General features: G+C 32.4%; 1 protein-coding gene across 3 annotated transcripts in view; it reads right to left on the reverse strand.

The window, feature by feature from the left end:
• Positions 1-2,303: 2,303 nt before the first annotated feature.
• The window catches only part of LOC128859097 (sex-lethal homolog), an 82,788-nt gene continuing 59,647 nt past the window's right edge, over positions 2,304-25,444 (reverse strand). For 2 of the 3 annotated variants that reach the window (XM_054095813.1, XM_054095814.1), the window contains exons 3-7: positions 22,094-22,139; positions 11,680-12,027; positions 9,380-9,487; positions 4,220-4,401; positions 2,304-4,103 (exon numbers count right to left, since the gene is read on the reverse strand). In XM_054095813.1, the coding sequence (XP_053951788.1) occupies positions 3,794-4,103; positions 4,220-4,401; positions 9,380-9,487; positions 11,680-12,027; positions 22,094-22,139 (994 nt within the window). In that variant the 3' untranslated portion in view covers positions 2,304-3,793. The remainder of the gene's footprint in view (positions 4,104-4,219; positions 4,402-9,379; positions 9,488-11,679; positions 12,028-22,093; positions 22,140-25,444) is intronic. The other variant, XM_054095815.1, reaches the window with a different exon arrangement.

A 25,444-nucleotide genomic window follows, 5' to 3' on the forward strand; every position in this document is an offset into this window, starting at 1 on the left:
TACGTAGGTATTTCACGTATTTTGCGATCCCAGCTGATGTTTTTATAGTGGATAAGTTATTTGTTATAATTTCATGATTTTTCGCTAGTTGGCCGGTCGGACATCTTGCATAATTTATGTAATTGCTGGTATCTGGTAACACCGGAAATGGGCAACCTGCTGACACCTGTAGCCCAGTATTTGCGCAACAGAGTCAGCCGCTTTGTTTTGTGTGGATTTTGTTATATATGGATGATTAAGTGGATATAATAGAAGTACAAAATTAAAAAATGTGATAATTGTTTGATGTGAGGTACGACAGCAGCAGCTAGCACAGATTTGTCCGCCACAGCCTTAGCCAATCGCACGTCAGGTTTATTGATGGTAGGCGTATCGCTTTCCGGAGTCTTTTTGCAGTTTATACAGGAGTACTTAGCAGCACGTCCGTCCACTACAACACTTTCGTGGAAAACAAACAAATCAAATATGTTGGACTAGTCAATGAGACATATAAATATAAGTAGGCATTTCATGTCTTTTGCAATCCCAGCTGGAAGCAAACAAAGGTCATAAGCTCACAAGGCAGCTTAGACGACTAATATACCGGACAGGTCGATGATACATTAAAATTCACGTAGGCATTTTACGGCTTTTGCGATCTCAGCTGGAAGCAAACAAAGGTTATGAGCTCACAAGGCTTGCTTTAAAAGATGTTGATTTTAATCAAACCCAACAGGTTATGGACCCAGGAATCGTGTCCATTTTTGTTTTTCAATGGCAAATGCCTTTAAATGTGAAATGTTCAAAAAGTAGACTAGCGTGAGGCAAAAAGAAGATGATAACAGGTTAAATAAAATACAGTTGAAACAAGAGAAAACTTCAATTCTCTTGTGTAAGTTAGGTTAGATGTCGAATCCATAGCCATATGATACTCCGCTACACATAAATTCTGGGTTATGTTGTAGGCCAAGTTGATGCTGGGTTATGATGCATGACAGACAAACCTACTACCTCTTAAACCCAACTCAAAGCCGTCTCGTATAGAAGAAAACGCTGGTAGCATTTATGGGGGAAAACCTCTACTTACTGCACCTCAGCTTGGTAGACTCAATTCTACCATCTTAAACTAAACCTTAATGTAAATACGAGTGTACATACCGCCAGACTACTACCGAAAGTGTATAAAATACAAGGAAAAGCTATTAAATAAGTAAATATTTTGTTTACTAATACTTGTGTCAACGATAGATGGCAAACCCATTTAATATGTATATTACAGATGGCAAGGCGATGCACATAAGGCACAGGTGAGAGACGACGAACATTTGAGGAGTATCAAGTAGCAAGGCAAACAAATACCAGGTGTCGATTGTTTTTTATTAATTTTTTTTTTTTTTTTAACATTCTACAACCCTATTAATTCATTACACTTCTAATATTCGTAATGAAATATATATATATTTTATTTGGATCGATACCTAATAACTTGGATTTTAAATGTTAGTTGTTTAAACGGAAGATATTTATTTGAAGAAATTATTTAAGGAATGTGTAAAATTTTTTTACAGTGTGAGCAAACTAGCAGAGTGGAAAAAAGGATTAGTTTTAGGTGACAATGGACGATGGAGAAAAGTGCTTTATACAGAATCAAAGCCAAACATGAAATCCATGTACCACAAGGCAGTACAGACGAGTCCCTTCGCTTTTCGCACCACCCCAATTCAGAAGCAAAACCACGGAAACACGCGATTTTGGATTACATTACCATGCGGCTGGCCGGCCCATTATCTTTACAGTTGGCTCCAAAACTGAAAACAGCGTTGCTTTCAGCATAACATCAGAAACCGGTGCATATACAGGCATAAAAACAATGTTCTGCTTTAACAAAGGTCGAAAGTATGGCGGCACGAAAAGCTATTCTCTAATGCTGAAGAGATCGCCAAATTTATCAAAAGCCTTGAAATGTCAGTACAGAGTTGGTGGCCTATTTTAGTGCAGGTATTCAAGAAGCTTCTAAATAATAATAATTTATTATTTTTTGATATACGGAAGTTTCTGTGAAGATAAATATAAAGCTGTAACTTAGCACGTGAGATTATGTATGCAAGTAGTCGACGGATAGCTCGTTTTTGGGCTTTTGGCGCTGAGGTAAAATTAGTTATGCACTTTAAAGACTTTTTTAGAACGGACTGTTTTTTTTTTTCAATAGGCACTGAAGTCTTTAAAAATTTAATTTAAACGATATATTTTTTACCGTTTGCTAATATTTCCGCCACGCTATTAGTATTAAGAGTAGTAAATTTTAGAGAAAAAAAAAAACAAAATAAGATTTGCTAAGCAGCAAGAGACATTAGTACTTTATTAAAAAAATAAAAAACTTATAATTTTCTTAAGGCAAAAAGTAAATAGTCAATTCAATACGAGCTTAAAAAATAACAATTAAACCTGATATTAAATGCTTTAAGTTGTCGAACTGTTAAAGTTTGTGGTCAAATGTTTTTGTTTTGGTATTTTTGAATTTCGCACTGCGCCTTTCAAGTTTTCATGAAACAAACTTTTTGCTGCTGTTGAAAAAATATGAAAATTATATTATTTAAAGCAAATTTAAACTTAGAATATTAAAAATAAAAAGGCTGTACCGGCATATTATTGGAAATGTTATTATTTTTTTTATAAATTGAAAAATAATAATTTTGGAAGCCTTTAAAAAAAAGAACATTTTAAATGAAATCAACGTTATTCGAATTGTATTTTGCAAATTAAAGAAAAATAAAAAAAGCAAAAAAATTAGGGCCTACACTATTTTTTTTTAATAATTGTTTTTATTTTTATTTTATATTTTATATTTTTTTTTTTGTTTTTTTTTGTAATGCTTAAACTTAATTGCTTGAAGTTATGTAATAATTTCTATTTTAAATATGTGTTTTATTATGATAGTGTAGATTTATATTGGTATGCTACGTGTCTATTTTGTTTATATTTTTACGAATTTTATGTTATGTAAAACTACGAATTGCTTTTCCAAACCAAAGAGAAAATATTGAAAAAAAGATTAATATAAAAAAAATACATATTAATGCTTAAGGTCAATGCTGATGCATAGGAGAGAAGAAAATTGCTCGAGAATAAATTCGCAAAACTAAATTTTTATATGGTAGCAAATAATGCTATAGATATTTTAATATTTTTTAGCAAATGCGTGCTTGATCGAAATATTGCGGAGCTCAAGGAAATTTGAAAATTTACTGTTAATTGCCGCATTATCAAATACAAAAAATCATATCATATAACATAAATATATATGTATGCATCAGCATTAATCTTTAGGCAGCATAAAAAAGTTAAATCGATATAAAAAATATACAATTCTTCAATTAAAAGATTTGACAAATTAGTTTAATATTACGTCTGTATATATTCTTTTCGCCTCGTTTTCGAAACTCGCAAATGATTATTTTATATATTATATTATATGTAGATATCCCTCCGCATGAAACATTGAACAAAAAATTCCAAAAACAAAACAAAAAAGCACATTGAATGAAGAAAAAAATACAGATTTTTCATTTTGCTGCACGCTAACCGTTTGTTGGAGCTTTGAAAAAAAATTTATTGCATTTCATTTTGTTTAAAAATATTTTTCTTTTTGCTCAGCTATTCACGCTTTCATTCAGTGTCTATCTGTACTTCATTGCTTTGCCAACAAATTCTCTATCAACATCAACATCTCTTGTTATCTGTTCAAACATCAAACATTTACATCGATCGTTACATACATACTACGATCGATCAATCAATAAAAGATTTTCATTATTTAAATGAATTTCTGTGCATTATGATAGGGATGCATCTTTTGGAAACGTGATTTATTTTGTCTACCTCTGTGCACCATGTTGTTGTAGCCCATGTTCATGGGCGGTGGTGGTGGTCCGCCCATGCCACCACCGCCACCACCACCGCCGCCGCCACCGCCACCAATCAAGCCCAGCTGCGACATGTAGTGTTGCGCTTTCGCCTTGCCATGCTCCTCGGCCAGGCGCACAGTGAGTGGCTGAGATGCACCCTCTGGTATGACATTGTTCAGTGCGGAAATCGCTTCTTGAGCCTCTTCGCGTTTATTGAACCTGCAAGAGTGATACGATAGTGGAGAGTAAGTATTGGAGTATCAACAAAATGGTATTATTGCTTATTAATGAAAGATTTGGAATAAGAATTTATGTGAAATACAGCAAGAACTCACCTTACAAATGCAACGCCACGCGGTTTGCCCGTCAATTTGTCCCTCAGAATATTCTTTTGTACAATCATGCCATATTTGCCAAATATGGTATCCAATTGATCGTCGGTTATTGTACGTGGAAGATTCGTAACATACAAATTGGTATCCTTAATCGATTCACCGCCAGGCCGAGCATATGAAACCTAAACAAACGAAGAAAAAAAACAAAAATTTAATGTCGTGTGTATCAGCCTTAGTTTACTTAAATTTTTAAATAATATTTAAATACTGTAAAACTTTGAGTAACATGATTTTTGTTGCAGAATTTGACTGCCTTTCTTTTGATTTTCTAATGTTCAATAATTTGAATTTGAATAAAATGAATTAAAAATAAAAAATAATAAAAAATTTTGAAAAGAAAAAAAGTGATAACTTTTCTTCAAAATTTTCAATTTTTTTATCAGAATTAAAAAAAAGTATATAAATTTTCATAAAAATTTCCACTTTTTTTATTAGAATTAAAAAAATATATAAATTTTTATCTACATTTCCCATTGTTTTTTATCAAAATTTAAAAAAAATATATAAATTTTCGTCAAAATTTCCTATTTTTTTTATCAGAATTAAAAAAATATATATAAATTTTCATAAAAATTTCCAATTTTTTTATCAGAACTAAAAAAAAATATATAAATTTTTATCAAAATTATAAATTTTCATCAAAACTTCGAACTGTTTTTTATTAGAAAAAAATATATATAAATTTTCATAAAAATTTAAAATTTTTTTATATAAAGTTCTTAATAAAAATTTTTATCAAAATTTCCAATTTTTTTTTATCAGAATTAAAAAAAAATGTGGATACAAAGATTCATAACTCAATAAATTTCAGTATAAAAAGTAGAGGTTTGTAGCGACTCAAAGTTCCAGTAGATTTTTGATAAATTCGTCCCTGAATATGACGCGCCAATGCAAACACAAAATATGATATTCTATCTCATGTGATTTCTTCGCACAACATTCCCCCCCCCACATAATTGGAATTAACATGGAATTGCAACAAAAAGCAAACCTGTCTTAATACCTTTATTGCACTGCTGTTGTTATTATGCTTTCTTGTTTCTCCTACACAATTCGGAAAGAAGCAATGTAAAAATACTAAGGAAAAATAGCAACTACGACCGAACTGCGAGCAAAATCAAAGTAGTACAATGAAATATTTTCTTCGACATCCTCTCTCTTCATTGTTTCTTACGTTCGGGAGGAGTAGGGAAGCAGTGCCTGCACTAAACTTTGAGTATTAGTTCCCGATAAACGCTCGACAGTAGCAGCAACCTGACAATTGTTGTTTTTATTACGGCATGCAACAAAAGATTTCCACGTGACTGAGCCGCCAAACGTTCTTTGACTGCCTGACTGGCTGGCTGTATGTCTGCATGTACTGGTTTTTTTTTTCAATACGTCGGCATATCAGCATTCAGCACACTGCGTTAAGTGAATTCGTTACGGGCAATTTTTTTCTTTCTTTTTTTTTGTTAGATAAACAATATGTAACGATGTTAGATGGGCGTGCCAATGTTGATAACAAAAAGAGTAAATGCTATTGACAAACTCAATCTCGAACCTATAAGTGGTCAATATTCATAAATATAATGGCCATATATTTGTATATGATGTTTGATGTTCTCAATTTAGATAGCTGTTTGATGTTTTTATTATTTAGAATTAACTTATTCAAAATAGACTCAAACATTTCATCTTATGTGAGTGACTGTTCAACCAAAACTAATGTTAATCCTGATCCAAACGAACCGTAATCAAATTGCATGGATGGCTTCGTGTGCCTGTCCTATTCCCATGACTAAGTTTATCAACCAGGCACTTCTTGCAGGCTGTGCCACCTCCCAGGCGAGTTAGAAGACATATTTTAAACTATACTGACGAGAGCCAGAATCACACAACACCTAGAACTACTGAATCAGACAGTTTACAGCCAGGCATCAAATGGCATTCGCCGAGAGTCTCGTACCACCTTCCTAAGCTCCCAACCTCCGAATGCCGTTATCGGAGTCCAACCACACCCCATCGCAGATGAAGAGCTTCAGCTGCCTCGTAAGACCCGCGCTACTTTGGCACAATTACGCTCTGGAGATTGTAACAGGTTAAACTCCTATCTATCCAGAATCGACCGCGATATACTCAATATATGTCCGGCATGTGAAGGTACCCCGTACGATATTAACCACCTATTCACATGTCTCCTCAAACCCACTCACCTAACACCCTCTCCCTTTGAATCCAACCCGTCGAGACTGTTAGAAGAGTTAGACGATGACGATCAGTGACTACCCCGTACTGGCAGGGCTTGATGAACTGCTGCAATAACATTCAAAAATCGGTTATGAAAAGTGTGCTGCATAATGAAAGAAGCGTTGGCGATTCATTTGAATGGTGTAAAATAAAGGTTAAAGACATTTTATTTAAAATTTTCTTTACTTTTTGAAACGAATATAATTTAATTTACTTAGTATTATTTTATTTCATTATATGTCATATGAATTCTTACTAATTCGAATTATTTCATTTCATTTTACATTTTTTACGGTTTCCATCTTTATGCATTTCCTTCATTGCGCTCAAATCTTCTTCTTCACCTCGAACAAAAATATAACAAACTTTGAGAATGATTCGATAAATTTCTATCATTTTTCACTTCATGTCCCCTTGATCCCAACTCCCCACACCAACGCCGAAACTTCTACGTTTATTGCTATTTTTCATCTTCATTTTATTCTATCTATTGAAAAACATTGCGCGAATGAGTTAGGCGCTAACTCGCGAGCCCTCAGCGGATTGTATAAAGACGTGCCTTACTACGCATATGCAAGTATGGTGTCTCGGAAAGAAGTATAATGTTTGGATGAAATTTAGTACTGGAACAATGTTTTGCTCTCTAAGTTCATCTAGGCAGGTGCTGCTTCTATGTGAAAGGTTTCCACCTTTTTTTTAACTATTAAAAGACTAAGGAAGTATTAGAATAACGGGATAAAAAATGAAAGGTACTTTTTGATATCCACAATTCTGAAATATTTCTTAACAGGGTTGCCATGTTGCTGTTGTTGTAGCAGCATAAACATTCCCCATACATTTACGGTGAACGCTGCTGGAGTGATAGCCCTCGGCCGAGTATAAACCCGTTTCTTTTGATACCTTCAATTCTGAAATATTTCTTAAAAGGGTTGCCATCTAACTGTTTACTTGAAATGTTGTCAAAAAAAATGTTAAAAACACTAGCGCCATATATTGGTACCTCGTCATGGAAATTTGGAAGTCTATTTGGAAATAAACAAGGAAGTTAATATTAAGAAATCCATTATTTTCTCTGTAGATGGCTTTATTTCGATATCTCGGAAAATATCGATCAAACAAGTTAAAGTTTATGCTCGTTTTGAAGATGACATTTCACACTAACAAAATTCGTTAGCTGTTTTTCGTTTGTTCCATTCAGTTGGGAGTTACAGGGTGTTAACAATGGAAGTCAACAAAGAGAAAATTCAGTGCATTTCAGTTTTTTTTTTATAAAGGCGAAATTGTGAATGGTGTTTATGGTGCCTATACTGTAACACCTGATTGCGTGCAAATTTGGATTCATCGATTCAGTGCAAGCATTTTTGATGTTAAACAAAATGTCGATAAAATCACACAAATAATCGAAGTTGACCGGTTGTTAGTAGTCGTAGCATCGCCCAGGAGCTAAAGATCGACCATAAAACAGGCTTACTCAAAAATAATGGTAATAAAAAAATAATAATAATATAAAACAGCGATCACAGCTCGGTCGGCCCGGTGGTAGTAGTTGTCTATATACAAATATTTTTTTTTTACATATTTTTTATTTATTTATTATATATTTTTTATTTATTTTTATATATTTTTTATATATTTTTTATATTTTTTTATTTATTTTTTATATGTTTTTTATACGGCGATCTCTCATCCCTCAGTTGAAAAGCTTCGTCACATCCCTCAATTGTGACAGATAATTAAAGCTCGAACATAAAATGTAACGGAAATTATTCCAAAACCTAAAAACGCCAACAAAAATATTGATGCATAAAACAACTTAATCTAATCTATATTTTTTATTTATTTTTTATATATTTTTTATATATTTTTTATATATTTTTTTAAATATTTTTTTATTTATTTTTTAAATATTTTTTTTATATATTTTTTATATACTGTTTTTATATATTTTTGTATATAATTTTTAAATATTTTTTATATATTTTTATTTGTTTTTTATTTATTTTTTATACATTTTTACATGTTTTTTATTTATTTTTTATATATTTTTTATTTATTTTTTATTTATTTTTTATTTATTTTTTATATATTTTTTATATATTTTTTATATATATTTTATATATTTTTTATTTATTTTTTATATATTTCTTATTGATTTTTTATTTGTTTTTTATTTATTTTTTATATATTTTTTATATATTTTGTATTTATTTTTATATATTTTATTTCGTATTTCTTATAATTTCTTTCTATCAAAATTTGTTTCTATTTCAAATCGTTCCACTTGAGATCATTTAAAAAAAAGTTCAATCATTTCATTAACGCATGTACAATTAATTTAACTTAATTTAATTCCATTTAATTCAATGTATGTATGTACACGAATAACAGAAAAAATGCAACGCAAAAGGAAATCAATATGAAATGGAGCACTTAAAAGAAGAGAAGAAGAGAGATATTGCTTTCGTAGAAGGTTGTTAGTGAATTTTAATTGTTGACTATTTTTGCTGAGCTTGTGTAGCATTTTTCTACATTTTTTTTTGTGCTTTTTTTTATCAGTTAAAGGTATGCGAACTGAAATTGGGGAGCAAACCGCTGTGCTGTATTGCGCTGCTACTCACTTGACCTCTGTGCTCCAACCAAGTGCTCGCAAAACAGTAGTTAGCAACAAATTCACTTCGAGAGGTAGCCGCAGTCAGCATGGCTTATTGAAGAAAAATATTATCTGAATAAATTTTAACTAGTCGACATATATTTACAGCAAAATATAAAATAAATATTTTCACAGTGTCGCACTTAAACCTAATACTAAATATTTATTCACAAAACCAGGCTTAAAAATACAACAAAATAAAATCGAAATTTTTCACTCACCTTTAATCGCTTATTGCGTACCGTAATTCCATTTAAGCTTTTTATCGCACGCTGTGAATCCGTTTCGGCAGCGAAATCAACAAAAGCATAACCAAAACTGTAGCCAGTCTATATTGAGAGTGTAAGAGAAAGAGAAAAGGAAATTAAATGACATTCATTAAAATTTCAAAAAAAGAACATTTAAAACTTTGAAAAAAAAAGACAGAAATGTAAAGCCCTGCAGCGCACACTTCAGCCGCCAACATTCAAATCGTCAACATCAATCAGCGTAATAATATTAAAAGGATGCCCAGTAAGCGCGTTGTCGCAGCATTACTGTGAATTGATGGAAGGAAGCTGTACAATACATACATAAATACAAATACATACATAAGTATGTAGTGCCTGCATTAGGAAGCAAACAGACAGTTTGGCCATCAGGCAGATGTGGCTTGATTGTGCGCTTGTGTGTTGTAATCTTGTTTTAGTGCTTGGTATTCAGTGAAATCCTCATCGAGGACACTATGCGCGCCATTCGCGGCGCGTTTGGTGTATGTCATTAAATTTGACAGCTGACAGTTGACACTTAAAACGGGGAAGAATATGGAAAACAAACAACTTTGCAAAGTGAATAAATGAATTCATAATAGGTAAAGTAAATATATGTAGAAACAATAAATGAGAACAAAATGGTAAAAAACGATACAAGCGTTAAATACAACTAAGTTTCAAAATTGTCTGCGAAAACTATTTCACAATAACAATTACTAATTGTTGGCTCTTTGCTTGTTGCTGAATTGCATTGTGAGGAAAGTGGAGGACAAAGTAACTCTCGGAGACTTATGCATCCAAATGCATAGGCCTAAACCTATCAAGAAAGGTTGGTAGTGTACACAATCAAGCGATACCTAAAGCAACAAGAAGAAATGTGCAATTCCATTTGGAAGCTCTATGTCCACTCAGGATACTAATAATGGAGTAAAAAAAGGAGCCTCTAATATTTTTCCATATTCAGATGAGTGAAAATATTAGGTTAGTAGCGTTTTTATATTTTCTTTTATTTTATAACGATTGGTTTGCTGTTTGCCAAAGGGTAAATATTCCCTGTTTTAGGAGTATTTCATTGTTTCTCCACGCTGAGCGGTCACTAATGACCACTTTGAATTTTTTGGAGAATTCTAGTTTCCTTTCCATCTTGTCGTGAACTGTCAGGCACGGAGAGTTTCGGATTGAATCCAGAATCCTTACATATCCTGTAAGATTGCCTTCTTTGAGATGGAGTAGATTAGGAAGCCTTAGAGCTGCACTGATTGCCGCCTCTTTGGCTATAAGATATAGTGGAATGAATCCAGTGACCATTGTGTTGTCTGAGTCTATTATTGTCTTATAAGACCACGCCATCATCTTTGGCCGCAGACCCCATGTTTTACCGTATAGCCTTTGGCATACGAATGTTGCTCTCAAAGCTTTGCTTGTGATGTACGGTAAGTGATAGAATTATTTCTGCTCTATAAAACTATTGTAATTTATTTGTATTTTGGAGTTATTTCCAATGAGGCTTAGAAATGGAATACCCAGAAGGCAAATATCAATATTTTCGACACCTGCTCTTCTTTGCTTTTCATCGAGGTGAAAAAGCTGCCGAAGCAGCCCGAGACATTCGCTACGTGTGTAGAGAAGGTGACATAGGCGAGTCTACAGCACGGATATGGTTTCAGTATTCGACTGAAAAGACCTGATCGACATGGTCAAACCATACTCCTTCACGACAACGCCAGGCCCCATGTTGCACAAGTCGTTACAGTCGCACTACAAGAGCTCAAATGGGAAGTCCTTCAGCATTCGCCAAATTCTCCGGACTTTGTACCGACGGATTACAAACTTTTCAGCTCCCTGTCAAACCATATTTAGGGGTTACCTTCGATAACAAAGAGTTTAAGGAACTCGGCTCAACAATTTCTTTGACACCAGACCAGACGATTTTTGATGGAACAGCATCAACAAATTGGTGGAGAGGTGGGAAAGAAGTTTGAAACAGCAACGGCGAGTATATAATTGATTAACTTCTTGATATAATTATTGTTTTTTGTTTAAATGAGTCTTCGACAAAAACGCTGCAAACTTATTCCCCAACCTAATACGAGTTTATGAACAAATTCGAGCGCATTATTTTTGATTACTGAGGTTATGTCGTGGCAGCTGCATTAAATCAAAGCAAAAATCGGAACCTTTGGGAATAAATTTATTTACAAAACAACAATTTAATATAAAAGTTTTAAGTCTCCTTTAAATTACTTCCTTAAAGTTCCGTTGTTACTCACCTTATAATCTCTCATTATTCTGCAAGTGTTTATAGGACCAATTGTCCTAAATAAAGCATATAGTTCGCGATCCGTCATATCTTGCGGCAGGTAGTTCACAATTAGATTTGTGCCATTCGAGCCACCGCCATGTCCGTCACCGCCACCACCGCCGCCGCTTCCACAATTCAGCGAGTTCGTACTGGCGGCAGGCGCCATATTGTTCATCGAACCCATGGCGCTACCGCCGCCACCACCACCGCCACCGCCGCCGCCGCCTGAAAAATCGTTATAACCGCGCCGATTCATTGACGGGCCCGGATACGATGAGGTGAAATCTGTATCCTGCGGTGAAAACGCATAACGTGACTGAAATATCAATTCAAACAAACAAGGTACGAACATACAATAGATGGCGCTTTTGCTTTTCATACAAGTGTTCAAGTTGAGTTGTTCAAGTTGTGGTTTTCTGAAGGATATCACTTAGTAGTAGTTACATATTTGGAAATATTATTTTGATGCATTCCTTTTTAAGGTTATTCAACAATTCATATTTAAATTGCATTTGGAAGTTTTTGAGAGTATAATCAATCAATCAATAAAAACAATTTAGTATGTTGCAAACAATTTTTTTATTTATTTATTTTTTGTTGCTTTTTGGTGGAAAATTTAACGCTTGCAAAACGCATTTGCAGAAAAACTTTAGTGAAGGGGAAAAATTACAAATGTATGATCGAGAAAACGAATAGTAATACTATGTAATATGCGAAATAAATGCCATTATTGTTGTTTTTTTTCTTTTTTTTTTTTGTTGGTTTAAAATTGTATGCAGCAAAAACACATTTACTTTTTAATCAATTCATTTCAACTTTGGCCATTTGCAGAAAACACAAAACACTCTTCAATAAAAACTAAACTAATGCACAACAACAATACAACGCGTTTACCAAAAATTCAATAAAATTCAAATTCATCACCAAAACAATGTACACATACAAAATAGACGCTAATTAGTAGTAGAATTAGAGATGAAATGATGCAATACGAATAAGCGTGAATGGGTTTTTTTTATATATTATTAAAAGAAGAGGTTGAGTAAATATTATCGGAAAATGTGAGGAAACTTTTCTTTATATGAGTTACTTGGAATAAAATTGCTACTTAATAGTTTAATAAATTTTAACTCATGTATGAGAAGAATATATATTTTTTATATCGCCTGAAAGTACAACGAATTTAAACAACGAAATATTTTCAAACAGAAAAGTTCAATAATAACAGTGCTGCTGATGCTTGCAATCATTTTGATAATTAACCTACACTTGTAAAAGTGCACAAATAAAATCCGTCAAATGAACAGTACACTGTGCAACAATTGGAAGTAGACTGTGCGAGAATAACACATATAGGTATACCTATAAAATCGGAAATCGCGCATACGTACCAGTACGTAAAAAAGTGGTAGCAAGGTGTTTTTTTTTTTTGCGGCTTCACATGTATACGTTTTATGAAGAAAGTAATCGGCATTAGCAACCAGTTTTTTATTAACATTATTTGCAAAGTATGGCAAATAATTTTGATCACAGGATCAATGAAAACTTGGTTGGACTGCCGCGTGAGAATATCTCCTCGAATGAGAACGATAAGACGCACTACAGCCTTGGCAAACGGAGAGAAGAAACTCTCCATGTCAATCGGAAACTTCAAACGCGATTTTAAAACAGGTGATTTCTTTAAACAGGTACTGAAAAAAATTCGTAACAGGGATACTAACGTAATAATACCGGCCATTTTTAGTTATAGTGCACTTTAATAAAATTTCTTTGAAAACGAAAAATAATTGCATAATTCTCATTATTTAACGCGGTTTTAATTGCAAAAATGTGTTATTTTAAATTCTATCAACATTCTCTAATATTAAAAAAGTGATATTTTCATATGTATGTATATATGCAAAAACTTAGGTATAAATATACATTAGGATGCATTCTATGGTTAATTTCATGATGATTTCATTCGTAGTTCAATAAACTGATAACGTTAAACATTGTTTTGTTTTTTATCATGACACTATAACCACAGCATGTAATCGTAAAGCTTCTGTAGTGCATAACAAAACACCCTCTATATACATATGAATATTTGTGTGTGTTATACTACATTTATATGCATAACTCGAGATGAATAATTTGCAAAACAATGAGTGAAAAAAAACTTGTACTTTATAAATATACAAGAGAAACATTAGCAACAATAACAACTTCACAAGTCAATAATTGAGAAGAAAGTTCTCCCGAAGAGTAAACTCGTACGTATAAACAGACGCTGGCAGAAGAGAATTGTATACAAAGTAGAGTAAAATACATATAAGACGTACATACATATATAGAGCAGGGTAAATAATATATAGAGTATGTAGGAAGCAGAAATTTAATATTAATTAAATAAAAATAAATTCCAAAACTAACAAAATATGTAATACAAAACACAAATATTAAAAAAAACAAATACAACAAAAAAAGGAATTAAAAATTAAAAACAAAAAAATAACAACAATTATAATTAAAAAAAAAAAAGCAATTAAAAATTAGGAAACAAAACAATTAAAAATTAAAAACAAAACAATTAAAAATTAAAAACAAAACAAATAAAAATTAAAAAAAAAAACAATTAAATAAAAACAATTAAAAATAAAAATAAACAATTAAAAATTAAAAAAAAAACAATTAAAGATTAAAAAATATGTTAACTTAAATTTAAAAAAATTTATTAAAAAAAGTTTTATTAAAAAAAAGGCAATTTATCTAAAAAAAATTAAAAAATAATTGTTAATGAAAAAAATTAGCAAAAATGGAAATAAAACATAAATTAATCAAATTAAAATGCTGCAACGATTTTTTTAATGATGAAAACTAAATTTAAAAACATCATAAAAACTAGATTTTTCAATAAATATATTAAAATATATTTAAAAAACTATTTTAAAAAATTTTTAAAAAAAATGAAAAATATTTAAAAAAAAATATATAAAAAAATAAAAAATAAATTGAATTATAATTGAATAAAACAATAAATATTTCTATATAAGTTAAAAAATAAATATAAGACTAAGACTAGCAAAAATAAGGCTAAAAATAATAAAAAATTAAATAATATAAGACAACGGACCCAACTTGCGGTCTATGTGGCACTCCGATGCGGAGTCACCTTTAAACCAACCAACCAACCAACCAAATAATATAAGTAGTATGAAATAAAATAAAACAAAAATTCGATGTAATTTAATAAAACATATGTAAATATAAAAATAAATAAAACACTAAATAAATAAATAAGAAATAAGAGATAAAGTCAATAAATAAGAAATAAAGAATGACTTAGAAAATATGAAAAGAAATAATTTTCCCTTTTTTAGTTGTCTTTTGAGAAAGCCTAATGGGTATATAGAATGTAAAATTAAGGCTATAATTTAAAAAGAACATTCATTTAAAAGAAATTATAAAACGTTTATCTCTAAATTGAATATTAATGTAGGATTTACAAAAAGAAAAAAAAAACGTTCAGCAATTTTTTATTGAACCTTACTACCAACCATTGTCCTATAACTGTCTCATGATCTTCTATATACGAGTATGTAGCATAGAAAATTTTTTTCTCAAACTTCGTGACCTTTGTTTTTTCCGGATGTCTTCAGTTTTTTTTTTATAGTTTCGTTTTATTCGCAATAATAGTACTTAAAAAAATTAAGAAAAACGGCTTCTGCGTCATTCCCCTCCAAAATTAGCGGTGCATTAGGGCAGACAAGTAGGACTCGTCACTTGTTTTGATGGCGGTAGTACGGTTAAATATTTTATGCTCATATTTTGCATAAATCTTGCGGTTTGTAATTTAAAAATTTTTTTGCTTAAACCAGGTCATTATTGTAAAATACAGATGTATGTTTTCTGTAGGTTTCAACTCACTGGGCGGGGCACACACAAAAAAGTTGATTTTACATTTTTTTCTATAAAATGTCATGAGTATATCTAAATTTTCAATATAGTCGGGAATGGTAATGTGTTGGAAGAGAAATGCTGAGAAATGGTATGTATGTAAGTAGGTATTAGTAGTAGTAGTGTTTAAAGGCGTAAAATATGTTTTAGAGTAAAAATTGCGAGTAGTAGATGAGAGAGACATAAAATATGCATAGTACATACGAGTATGTGGTGGAGATGTAGACAATTTCCCCAAGAGGGGTATATTCGAGTGGTTTAATGGGTGTATACAGTACATAGAGCCCAGCATAAAGAGGGAGGGACTTTAAATGCATCAAATATTTTCTTTAGCGTAAAACAAAATTAAAATTAAATGCTGAAAAAATTTCGCCTCGGCTGAAGTAATTTTTTAAAGGCTTTTACGTCTAATAATACGCTACGAAACTTTTTGAAACCGAGCACTTGGCAAATTTTACATTTTTATGCTTCTTTGCTTATCCTGTCTTTAAAGTTATAGAAAAGCACACGTTTTTTTCACATCTACCCAATAACTATTTCATGCTCGACTTCAAAATTCTTCATTCTTCTTCAAAGTATCAAAATTATTTATCATTTCCTTTCAAGACCTTCTTCGCTCAACTCGCTCAACTTTTGGCACAGCTTATGAAAGAAAATAAACTACATAAAGCAAAACTGTCAACAAAGCTCAACGAGTATTTTCACAGGTAAGATATGTATGTATGTACCTTTTAATTCCACCGCCCACCTTGAATCCACTTCAAACATCTCAACAATGGACGAACCAGTAGTAGGCTCATTCGCACATTTTCAACTTTTCTCAAATATTTACTGACAATTTCATACATTAAAAATTAATACCAAAGACAGAAGATAGCCAACGAAGTGCAAACAAACTGACAGCATATGCACATGCATATGTATGTGGTACAGACATGGCGTGAGAGAGCGAGTGAATGTAGAGCGGCTGCTAAAGATCCATACAAATTGTATATGTACGAGTATGTATGTATGTACCTATGTGTATGTTTTTATAGCGGAATGTGTGCGTTAATACACGTGGGAAGACAAGCAAGTTGAAAAGGAAGCCAAGTAAAGAATATAGTAAGGAATGTGTGTGTGAGTGTGTGTATATAACTAAATGTGCGATATGTGTAATGAAGAATAAAAAGGGCGAATGGCGAATGTGAGCAGAGAGGGCATAGGGGAAGGGAAATGTGAATAAAAAAAGATTGCGTGGTGGAAAAGAGGAATTTAGGTGAGGAAAGTGTAACATATGAGAAACTGAAAATGTCTTCAACAGAATAAAATATAATATACAGCAATATAATGTACGGATAGAGGTATATATATATATATATGTATATATATATTTATACAATATATATGAGATCAGCGTCTTGCCGCAAAAGCAAATTCCCTACAAGACCCAACCGACCATCGACAAACTTTTGACCGAAATAAGCGCCCTGGCCAACTTAAATAGAATAAAATACAAATAGCAGCAAAGTTGCTTGAAGTGAGCTCATATTCACACGGCGAATACCGATAGCTACTGCTGTTCCCTTCGGTTCACTTCGTTCGGCGTAGGTGTATTCCTGTGCAACAAAAAGGTCCATGGCATAATTTTTAGGATATTTGGCTATAGGTTGACATTGAAAGTTTTTAGAAATTTGCGAGTTTATAAACACACAAGCACAAAAGCTACTATACAAATACCCACACGCATACACGGATTGATAAACTGAGTTGACAGACAACACAGACAACAGCCAGCAAGAGGAAGTGAGTAAGAGGAAGAATTGCTGGAAAAGGAGCAAGCACCGCAAAGTTAAAGTGATAATAAAAATTGAATTGAAAATGAAGAATGTACAAGATGGATGTTCCCCTTGCAGATATACGTACATACATACATACATAGGTGTGTGTGTGTACGCGCGTCAGTTTCCGTTGTGTGAGTGGTGAAACAGCATGCCACACAGTGTCGTTCGGAAACTTTTCTATTAGTTCATATTGCACTTTGTGGCATCGCTGACTCAAACACACACACACACTCATGCACTCACACACGTATGTTCTGCGCTTAAACGGCAGCGTTGTTATAATTTACTGTCAATAGTGTGCTCATCATCGAATGTCAGCGAAGGTTAGTTAATCATGGAAAAGCAGCACACTTCACTACAACGCTGCTGTTCGCTCAGCTTTTGAAGGAAAAGGACCGAGATGAGAGCTCATGTAAGAAGTGATGTGTGTATAGGAAATGAGAACAAAGCTAGAAAAGTGTGAAGAAAAGTTAAAAGAAAATCTTAAATGAAAAAGTTGAGTAATATAATTGTAATACAAAATATTCACGTTTTCTTAGTGGAATTTGCTGTTTCTGTGGCTGAACCATACTTCCTTACAGAAACCGAAAGGTATAAATAGAATAGAACGATTGTTATCGGTATAACGAACTTCAAGCAAAAAATTCTTATGGCGACAATTTTCTTTAAGTAATGGTTCTACCAAAAAATAGAAAAACTCTTTTATAAGTAGTTTAGAAAACTCGCTTTTATACTTCCAAAGCGCTATTTGTATGATTCCCCAATTTTCGCCTAAACTTCACTACAAATAATAACCTCACATTAAGAAAATGAGAATTTTATCAACCAAATCTTTTTCTAAGCAATTAGTCTAATGTTCACTTTGCATGTCTCATAAATATTTTATGTTAGATGGCAGCTAAAATCTTATAACGTGCATACATGCATAAACACGCCAATACACAAGCATGAAAAGTGTGGCAAAAACTGCTTGCCCAAGCATTAATCGCCTTTAACGGCGTCAAATTGTTTTGCACTCAAGACTGAGTAAAGAAAGCAAAACACAAAGCCAACAAAACGAAAAAAAGAAAACTTTGGCGCCGAGCAGAAACTGCCGAAGTTTAGCACGAAATCCAAATCATCTTAATTTTCAGTCGATAGCTACGTTGTGTCAAAACTACTAACAGCCAACTGCGACCCCTAACCACTGCTTAGACATTAGCCAGCACTGAGTGAAAAGAGTTTTTAGAAGTGTGGTATTTAGCAGACCGTTCTTCGGTTTACAAAAAAAAAATAAGATTGTGTTGGTCATATACGATGGAAGTCAACCAATGACACTTCGTGCCGTCTGAACCATATGGCCTCTGGTGACGGTCAAACATTGTTTGACAAGAACTTTATATGTGTGCGTGTCGGGTGCTTGACGCTAATATCTAAAATTTTTGATTTTTACCGACAACAAGTATGTGTGACACCACGCCACCCGACTGCACTAACACATACAAAGCGCAGTCAAGCATGCTGTATCGTCACCAGAGGCCAATAGATAATAAGATGGGAAACTTTTTCATTTTGAGAGAGAGCGCGCCCATGAGGACGTTTCAAAACTTGGCAGCACTCACACATTATGGGATTTTGAACAGCTGATAGGCGAAATGGCAGGCTGCCAGAAGAAACGCGCCAAAAATAACTGACGAAAACAGTTCGTTTTTGCTTAATGGAGAAATAACGTGTTGAAATATTTATAATTATTTGTCTTAAAATTAATTCAATTGAAATGTAATAATTTGAATTGAAGTAAGTTTGTAGAATCCAAAGCTCGTTATATCCTTTTCGACTTCTACTTTTAATTAGTCTTATGTACATGATGTAATTTTATTGAAAACTGTGTGTTGGTTTATGTAAATTTGTATATACGTAAATATTCTATGGTTGAAAAGCGTAGGTAAGGGAATTGAATTTGTGTTTGAGATATTTTACAAAAATTAAAGGTAATCTGCTTTAACTTATTTTGTTCGTTGTTTGAGACTTTTTTTTTGTTACCTACTTTCTGTGTTATATTAAAAAATTGCAATAAGTCATGTTTTTAATTATAACTTATGTTTTTCGGGTTCATAACTTTATTATTATTAAATTACTTATGTATATCAGTTTTAAATAATTTCATTTACATATAAATTTTTAAATTTTTTGCTTATTTATGTACATATTTCATACGGATTGTGCTTATTTTTAGTATATGTATGTAGGTGTTTACGAGTAATATACTATTGGGCAACCGCACACTAAATACTAACCTCAATGGTGGTGTGGAAACTAAAAATTCCCAATTTTTGTTTAAAAAATACCCAATTCATGTTTCTACCGGTGTGGCAATATTGGCAAATGTTATAAAAAATGCACAATTTTCAGCGCTCTCACGAGAAAAAGAGTTACCCATCTAGTCATCTATGGTCTGAACAACGACTGATTGAACGAGTGCATGTGTTAGTGACATAGGGGAAAAATCAACACAATCTCCACTCATGTTGCTTCGTTGCCGTCTGAACAACGACAGCGTGAACGAGTATGTGAATAAATGTGAAATGATCGTGCAGAATTCGGCTGATTCTCCTAAGTGACGTGGCTGCCGAAGTTCCCCTCACAATTTTCTTTTTCACCATAGTTAAAGAGCAAACCTGGTATATCTATCACCTCGGGCTAACTCAAATAAATAGCTGGAAAGACTACGTCAATAAAATGAGAGCGATGCCCTAACTTGAGTTCGAAACTAATGAAGTGGATCCATTGGGTAGTTTGAATTATAAGGAAATTTGTGGAAGAAGTGGAAAATATAATATCAAAAATCGATGATAAATGATAAAATAATCAAACAAGCGAAGAAAAATAATCGATAATGGACTCGTCGATAAACGAATAAAAATAATCGATAAAACAATAGCTTATTTTTGCTCAGACTCGCTAATAGAATAAAAAGCTCCCTAAAATAAAATACTCGATGTTGAAATAATCGATGAAGGAATGACCGATAAGCGAACAAAAATAATCAATAATAGATTAGTTCAGTTAACCAATTTAAGTTTTGTAAACCAAATATATATAAAAAAACAGAAAAATTAATCAATTACGTTTTAAACTATTGAATTATTTTATAAATTAATTACAAAAATAAATTAAAACTAAGGCGCTGGCAGTGAATTGCTCCAAAAATCAATAAAAGAATAAGAGATAATAGAAAAATGATGGACAAAGGAACAAAGACAGAAGATAGCCAACAAAGCTTAGTTTTAGTTTATTGATTTGAATTTGGTCTAATAAATTAAAATAGGAGAAATCATAGTCAATTAAATTTTGCAATAATCGATAACTTCAGATTTGCTCAAATACTCGATAAGTGGATAAAACAAGTCGATAACAGAATAATGTAACCAATTGCAAAATAATTATCGATCAACAAAAAAATCGATAACAGATAATTTTTAAATTATATTTTTTTACTTTTGGTGCAAAATTAATAAGCTGGGAGAAATCATAGTCAAGTATATTTTCAAATAATCGATATCTTCAGATTTGTTCAAATACTCGATAAATGGATAAAATTAGCCGATAACAGAATAAAGTAATTACAAACTAATTATCGATAAAAAATAATCGATAACAGAATAAAGTAACCAATTAGATAATTTTAGCAACCAAGACATAATTTTTTAATTCAATTTAATTAATATTTTGTTGAAATTAATCAGCTGTTTGAAAATTATACGTACATATATGTTTTCAAACATTTGCAGATTTGGCAAAATTGTAAAAAGAAAAAAAAAACAATATAAAAATTAGTCATAACTCAAAACATGAAGGTGTTCGATAAAAGAATAAAAAATAATCGATACACGTATACAAATTACCGATAATAATAGACATACATGGAATTGAAACTAATTAAAAATAATCGATACCGACCTAAAGATATAACTTAATTAGAGTTCGTTGCCAAAGCAGGTTCATTTGTGTAAAACTTAGATTTTATGTGTTAAAAAATTATTATTTTTTTGTTCAAATGCAAATCAACTTTTTCGTGTATAAGTAGAAATTTTATTGAATGTCTGTTGTTTGCTGTTTTTCGTACCCTCTTTTGCATTAATTGTTTTACTGTTGGTTCTGTTTTGTTGTTGGTGATTGCATGATTGTTGAATCACAATTGTTTGTGGTTGTTATTGTTCTTGTTGCTAATGTGATTATTGTTTACTAATTGTATTGCTGTTGGTATTTGTTCGAGTAATGCGGTTTGGTTTATTTTTGTTTTTGTTCTTGCATTTTCTAGAAAGTTTTATTTACTTGTGTGTGTTTTTTGTTTCTTGCAAATTGGGTTTGCATTTTATTCTTGCAGAAAACTTTATATGAAAAAGCGTGTGCCCCGAAAAAGGTTTTTAGTTTCCTTTTCTTATTTAATACTTTATATTAGTTGTATTTGTTTAATACTTCAACTAAACTAACAGAAAAATACTATAGTTAGTTATTTGAAAAATTAACAGGTTAAAGTAGAGTCTATTAAATTATAATTTTTTATTGCTATAAACTAAAAATAAAACATAAAAACACTACAGAAATTGGCTACAAATTTAATTTGAAAAGTATACGTACCATTCCTGAGGGCAGTGAGTGGGACATGCCCCACATACGCCCACCGCTGTAACGAGAGAAAAGAGAGATCGAACATTAATCGCAACAATGAACAATAATTATTTTTAATTATTAAAAAAAAAAAACGGATTAATAACTGATCGAAAATTGCAAGAATTTTATAAACTACTGTGTATTCAGTATGAAAAAGGCAAGTGAGTTTTTAAGCTAATATGATAGGGGTGTTGGTACATTTATTTTGAAGGAGAAGCTAATAGATACTTCTTATACCAACAGAGGAGGAGAAGCTAACGGACACTTCCTATACCAACAGGAGAAATTACCCTCTCTTGAGTGGGCACTCATCGCCAGGCAACTTATGCCCGCGCAAGAGTCATTTCACTGCATATCCCATCATGAGCCTGAATATTTTACATGTCGGCTGTAAGCCAAATTCGTTATCATTTTAATTCATTTAAAACTCATGTGGAATGTATGACATGGAAATGGATTTGATAAAAACTTTTTGCGATTATCACTGCAATGCCAAAAAATCTCGTTCGGCCAACTTTTTTCATTCCCCCCTCACTTTCAAAATATTGAAAACAAAAACTCCACACCGTAATCCCTACTCTTGGCTGCAATTCTCCCCCGTGTTTTTCTACGCCCACACAAGCACTTTTGGGAAACTAAATTAAGTTCTAAGCATATAAACTATGCTACAGAAATAAAACCTAACCACAGGCCACACACACGCACACACTCACGCTCAGAAGGTCCCCAAAAAGCGTTATTTCCGTTAACATGCCGAGAAAAAGCAAACAAAAATGAGGAGGAACAAATGACAGCACAAAACTTTCAATATTGAACCTTAGCCAAGGATGATGGGGAAAATGTACCCATATGGGATGCGATGAATCGAGTGAAAGTTGTAGAAATTGCAAATCAGGGTTGCTGTTTTGGTTATTTATTTTTCTTCACAAGCATTTTGGTTATTTGGTTTTTATATTTCTAGAATGGTTACTTTTTGGTGAAACTTCATAAAAATACTTAGCTGAAATCGAACATTTTTTTGTACGCTGAATTGTATCGAATGCACTGGCGACATTGCAAATTTTGTATCCAATGGTTGAGAGAAGTGATAGACAATTATCTTTGAATCCGCGAAACTGAAAAGCCGAAAATGGAAATATTTATACTCATTTTATATTATACCTCGGCTTAAATTACGTTTTGAAAATTGTTATTGTTGTAACAGCATGAACATTCACCCTAAATGCTAGAAGAAAATTGCTGGAGTAACAGTCATTGGCCATACATAAATCCGGCTCGTTACGGTTACGTATCATCGACTAACATGGAAACGATTAGAGGCTTGTCATTAATAACCCCACCGTTGCGAATATTGACAGAAAATGAAATTTGTTAAAGTTATTTCAAAAGTAAAGCTTAGATGTCAGTAGTAAATAATTCTTTTATGTCATCTTTCACATTTGTCAAGTAGACAGATGTACTTTTTTAATAATGGATACTTACACGATAGAACGTGTTAAAATTATTGGAATTTATTACGAAAATAGTGGATCTTTAAGATTCAAAATTCGTGTTTTTTTTGGTGGAAATAGTCGACCGAATGAGTCGACAATTCAAAGGTTGGTAAAAAAATTTCAAGAAACTAGTTGTGCCGAGGAGAGAAAAAGACTGCCAGAGCAAAAACTGGATATTCTTTTGAAAAACCTGCGCAGTAGCGCAAAGTGTTGCTGAACAACCTTCAACATTCAAATGCTGCCATTTTCCACATTCAATTGTTAAAAGCCGTATTTTGAATAAAAATAGTGAAACCAGAAAGAATCTAAATTTTTTATTTTTCAAATTTGAAAGCCCCTTTACTGGAAAATTTTCCTATAAAAAATTTCCTGTTAATTTCTGACAGAAAATTTGCTTCTTTTTTTTTACTTTGATCATTTTTTCGCTCACTGTTGCAAATTTAGCAAAGTTAGTGCCTATTTATACATTTTGTTTTCCCCCACCCTCTCTCACACACACATACAAAGCAGCGTAATATACGATATGTATAATTTTTTGAGGTTAGTAAACTTTGGAGTACGAAAAATTTATTTGACTACAAAAAATTCAAGCTTATAAATATACACATACAACATATTTCTAATTTACATATGCACACGCGCACACTTACATATTAAAGACATATTAAGGGGAAAAATGTGTGGAGGCAGCGGTGTAGGGGAGGGGGCCCAGTTGTGACGCAGGCCCAGTTGTGACGCAGCTAAATATTTTTGACATGCGGTATGAAAATGACAGTTTGAGCCCTGCCAATCATGTTCGTTTGACGTTCAGCAGTTTTTGTGCAGACACCAACGTTAGTAGTCGCATTGTGTATACACGCACCAAACATCGTGTTGAAAATCGTGCGAAAAAGTTATTTTGATTTTTTTCAAAGTACCAAAATTTTGTGAAATTAACAGTGAAAAGGCGAGTGTAATGCATCAAAATATTGTATTTGCCGTATATTTTGTGATTCTATATGGATTTATGTGATTATGTGGTGTCTATAAAAAACTTGCTTGTCATACACAAAATAGCATCGTGACCCGGTTGTGACTCAGCGGGTGGCCCAGTTATGACGCACCTTTTTTTTGCACTACGATCATATAGAACTGCCGAATTCCTACATTTTTGTTGTTGTTTAAAAAAAACCAACTGCCAACTCGATCAATTGCAACGTATGCAAGCGTCCAGTTCATTTGAAGTGCGCCAACATGCAGGCAAGTTATTTCACTTGCAAACACTGCGAAAGTGACGTGGACGACGACTAGGAATATTTAGATGAATAAAAATCGTTGTCATTTATGGCCATTGAAGGACATTTTCTTTTGTATTTTTCATTATTTTTGCCATTGAAAGCCTTCAAAATAAATAAATCATTAAATCACAACAATTGGTGTGACATTCCTTTCATATTTTCTCATTTCCAGTAAATTTCTTGAGGTGCGTCACAACTGGGCCACTTTTTTTTTGTCCTAAAAAAAGTTATCCTGAAAAAATTTGTTCCAAAATTTTTTGAGTAACTCAAATAAACATACTTTCTTTGGAGAAAAGTTGCGTTTGGTTAATAGTTAAATGTTAAACTTCTTCATTTTTCAATTTGCGGAACTGAGGAAAAAATTTTAATTTTTTTCAAAACTCGCGTCACAACTGGCCCCCTCCCCTACTTGTACTTGTGTGGTATAATATCGAAAAAACAGTTAGTATGAGTTAATATATGAATTCACCCTCCCCCAAGAGGGGCTCGCATGATGCGATACTAACCCGCAGCCTAGCATAAGCAACATTGTGTGCTACCCACTACAA

The sequence above is a fragment of the Anastrepha ludens genome, chromosome 3, assembly GCF_028408465.1.
Source record: "Anastrepha ludens isolate Willacy chromosome 3, idAnaLude1.1, whole genome shotgun sequence".
In the NCBI taxonomy this organism is placed as follows: domain Eukaryota; kingdom Metazoa; phylum Arthropoda; class Insecta; order Diptera; family Tephritidae; genus Anastrepha; species Anastrepha ludens.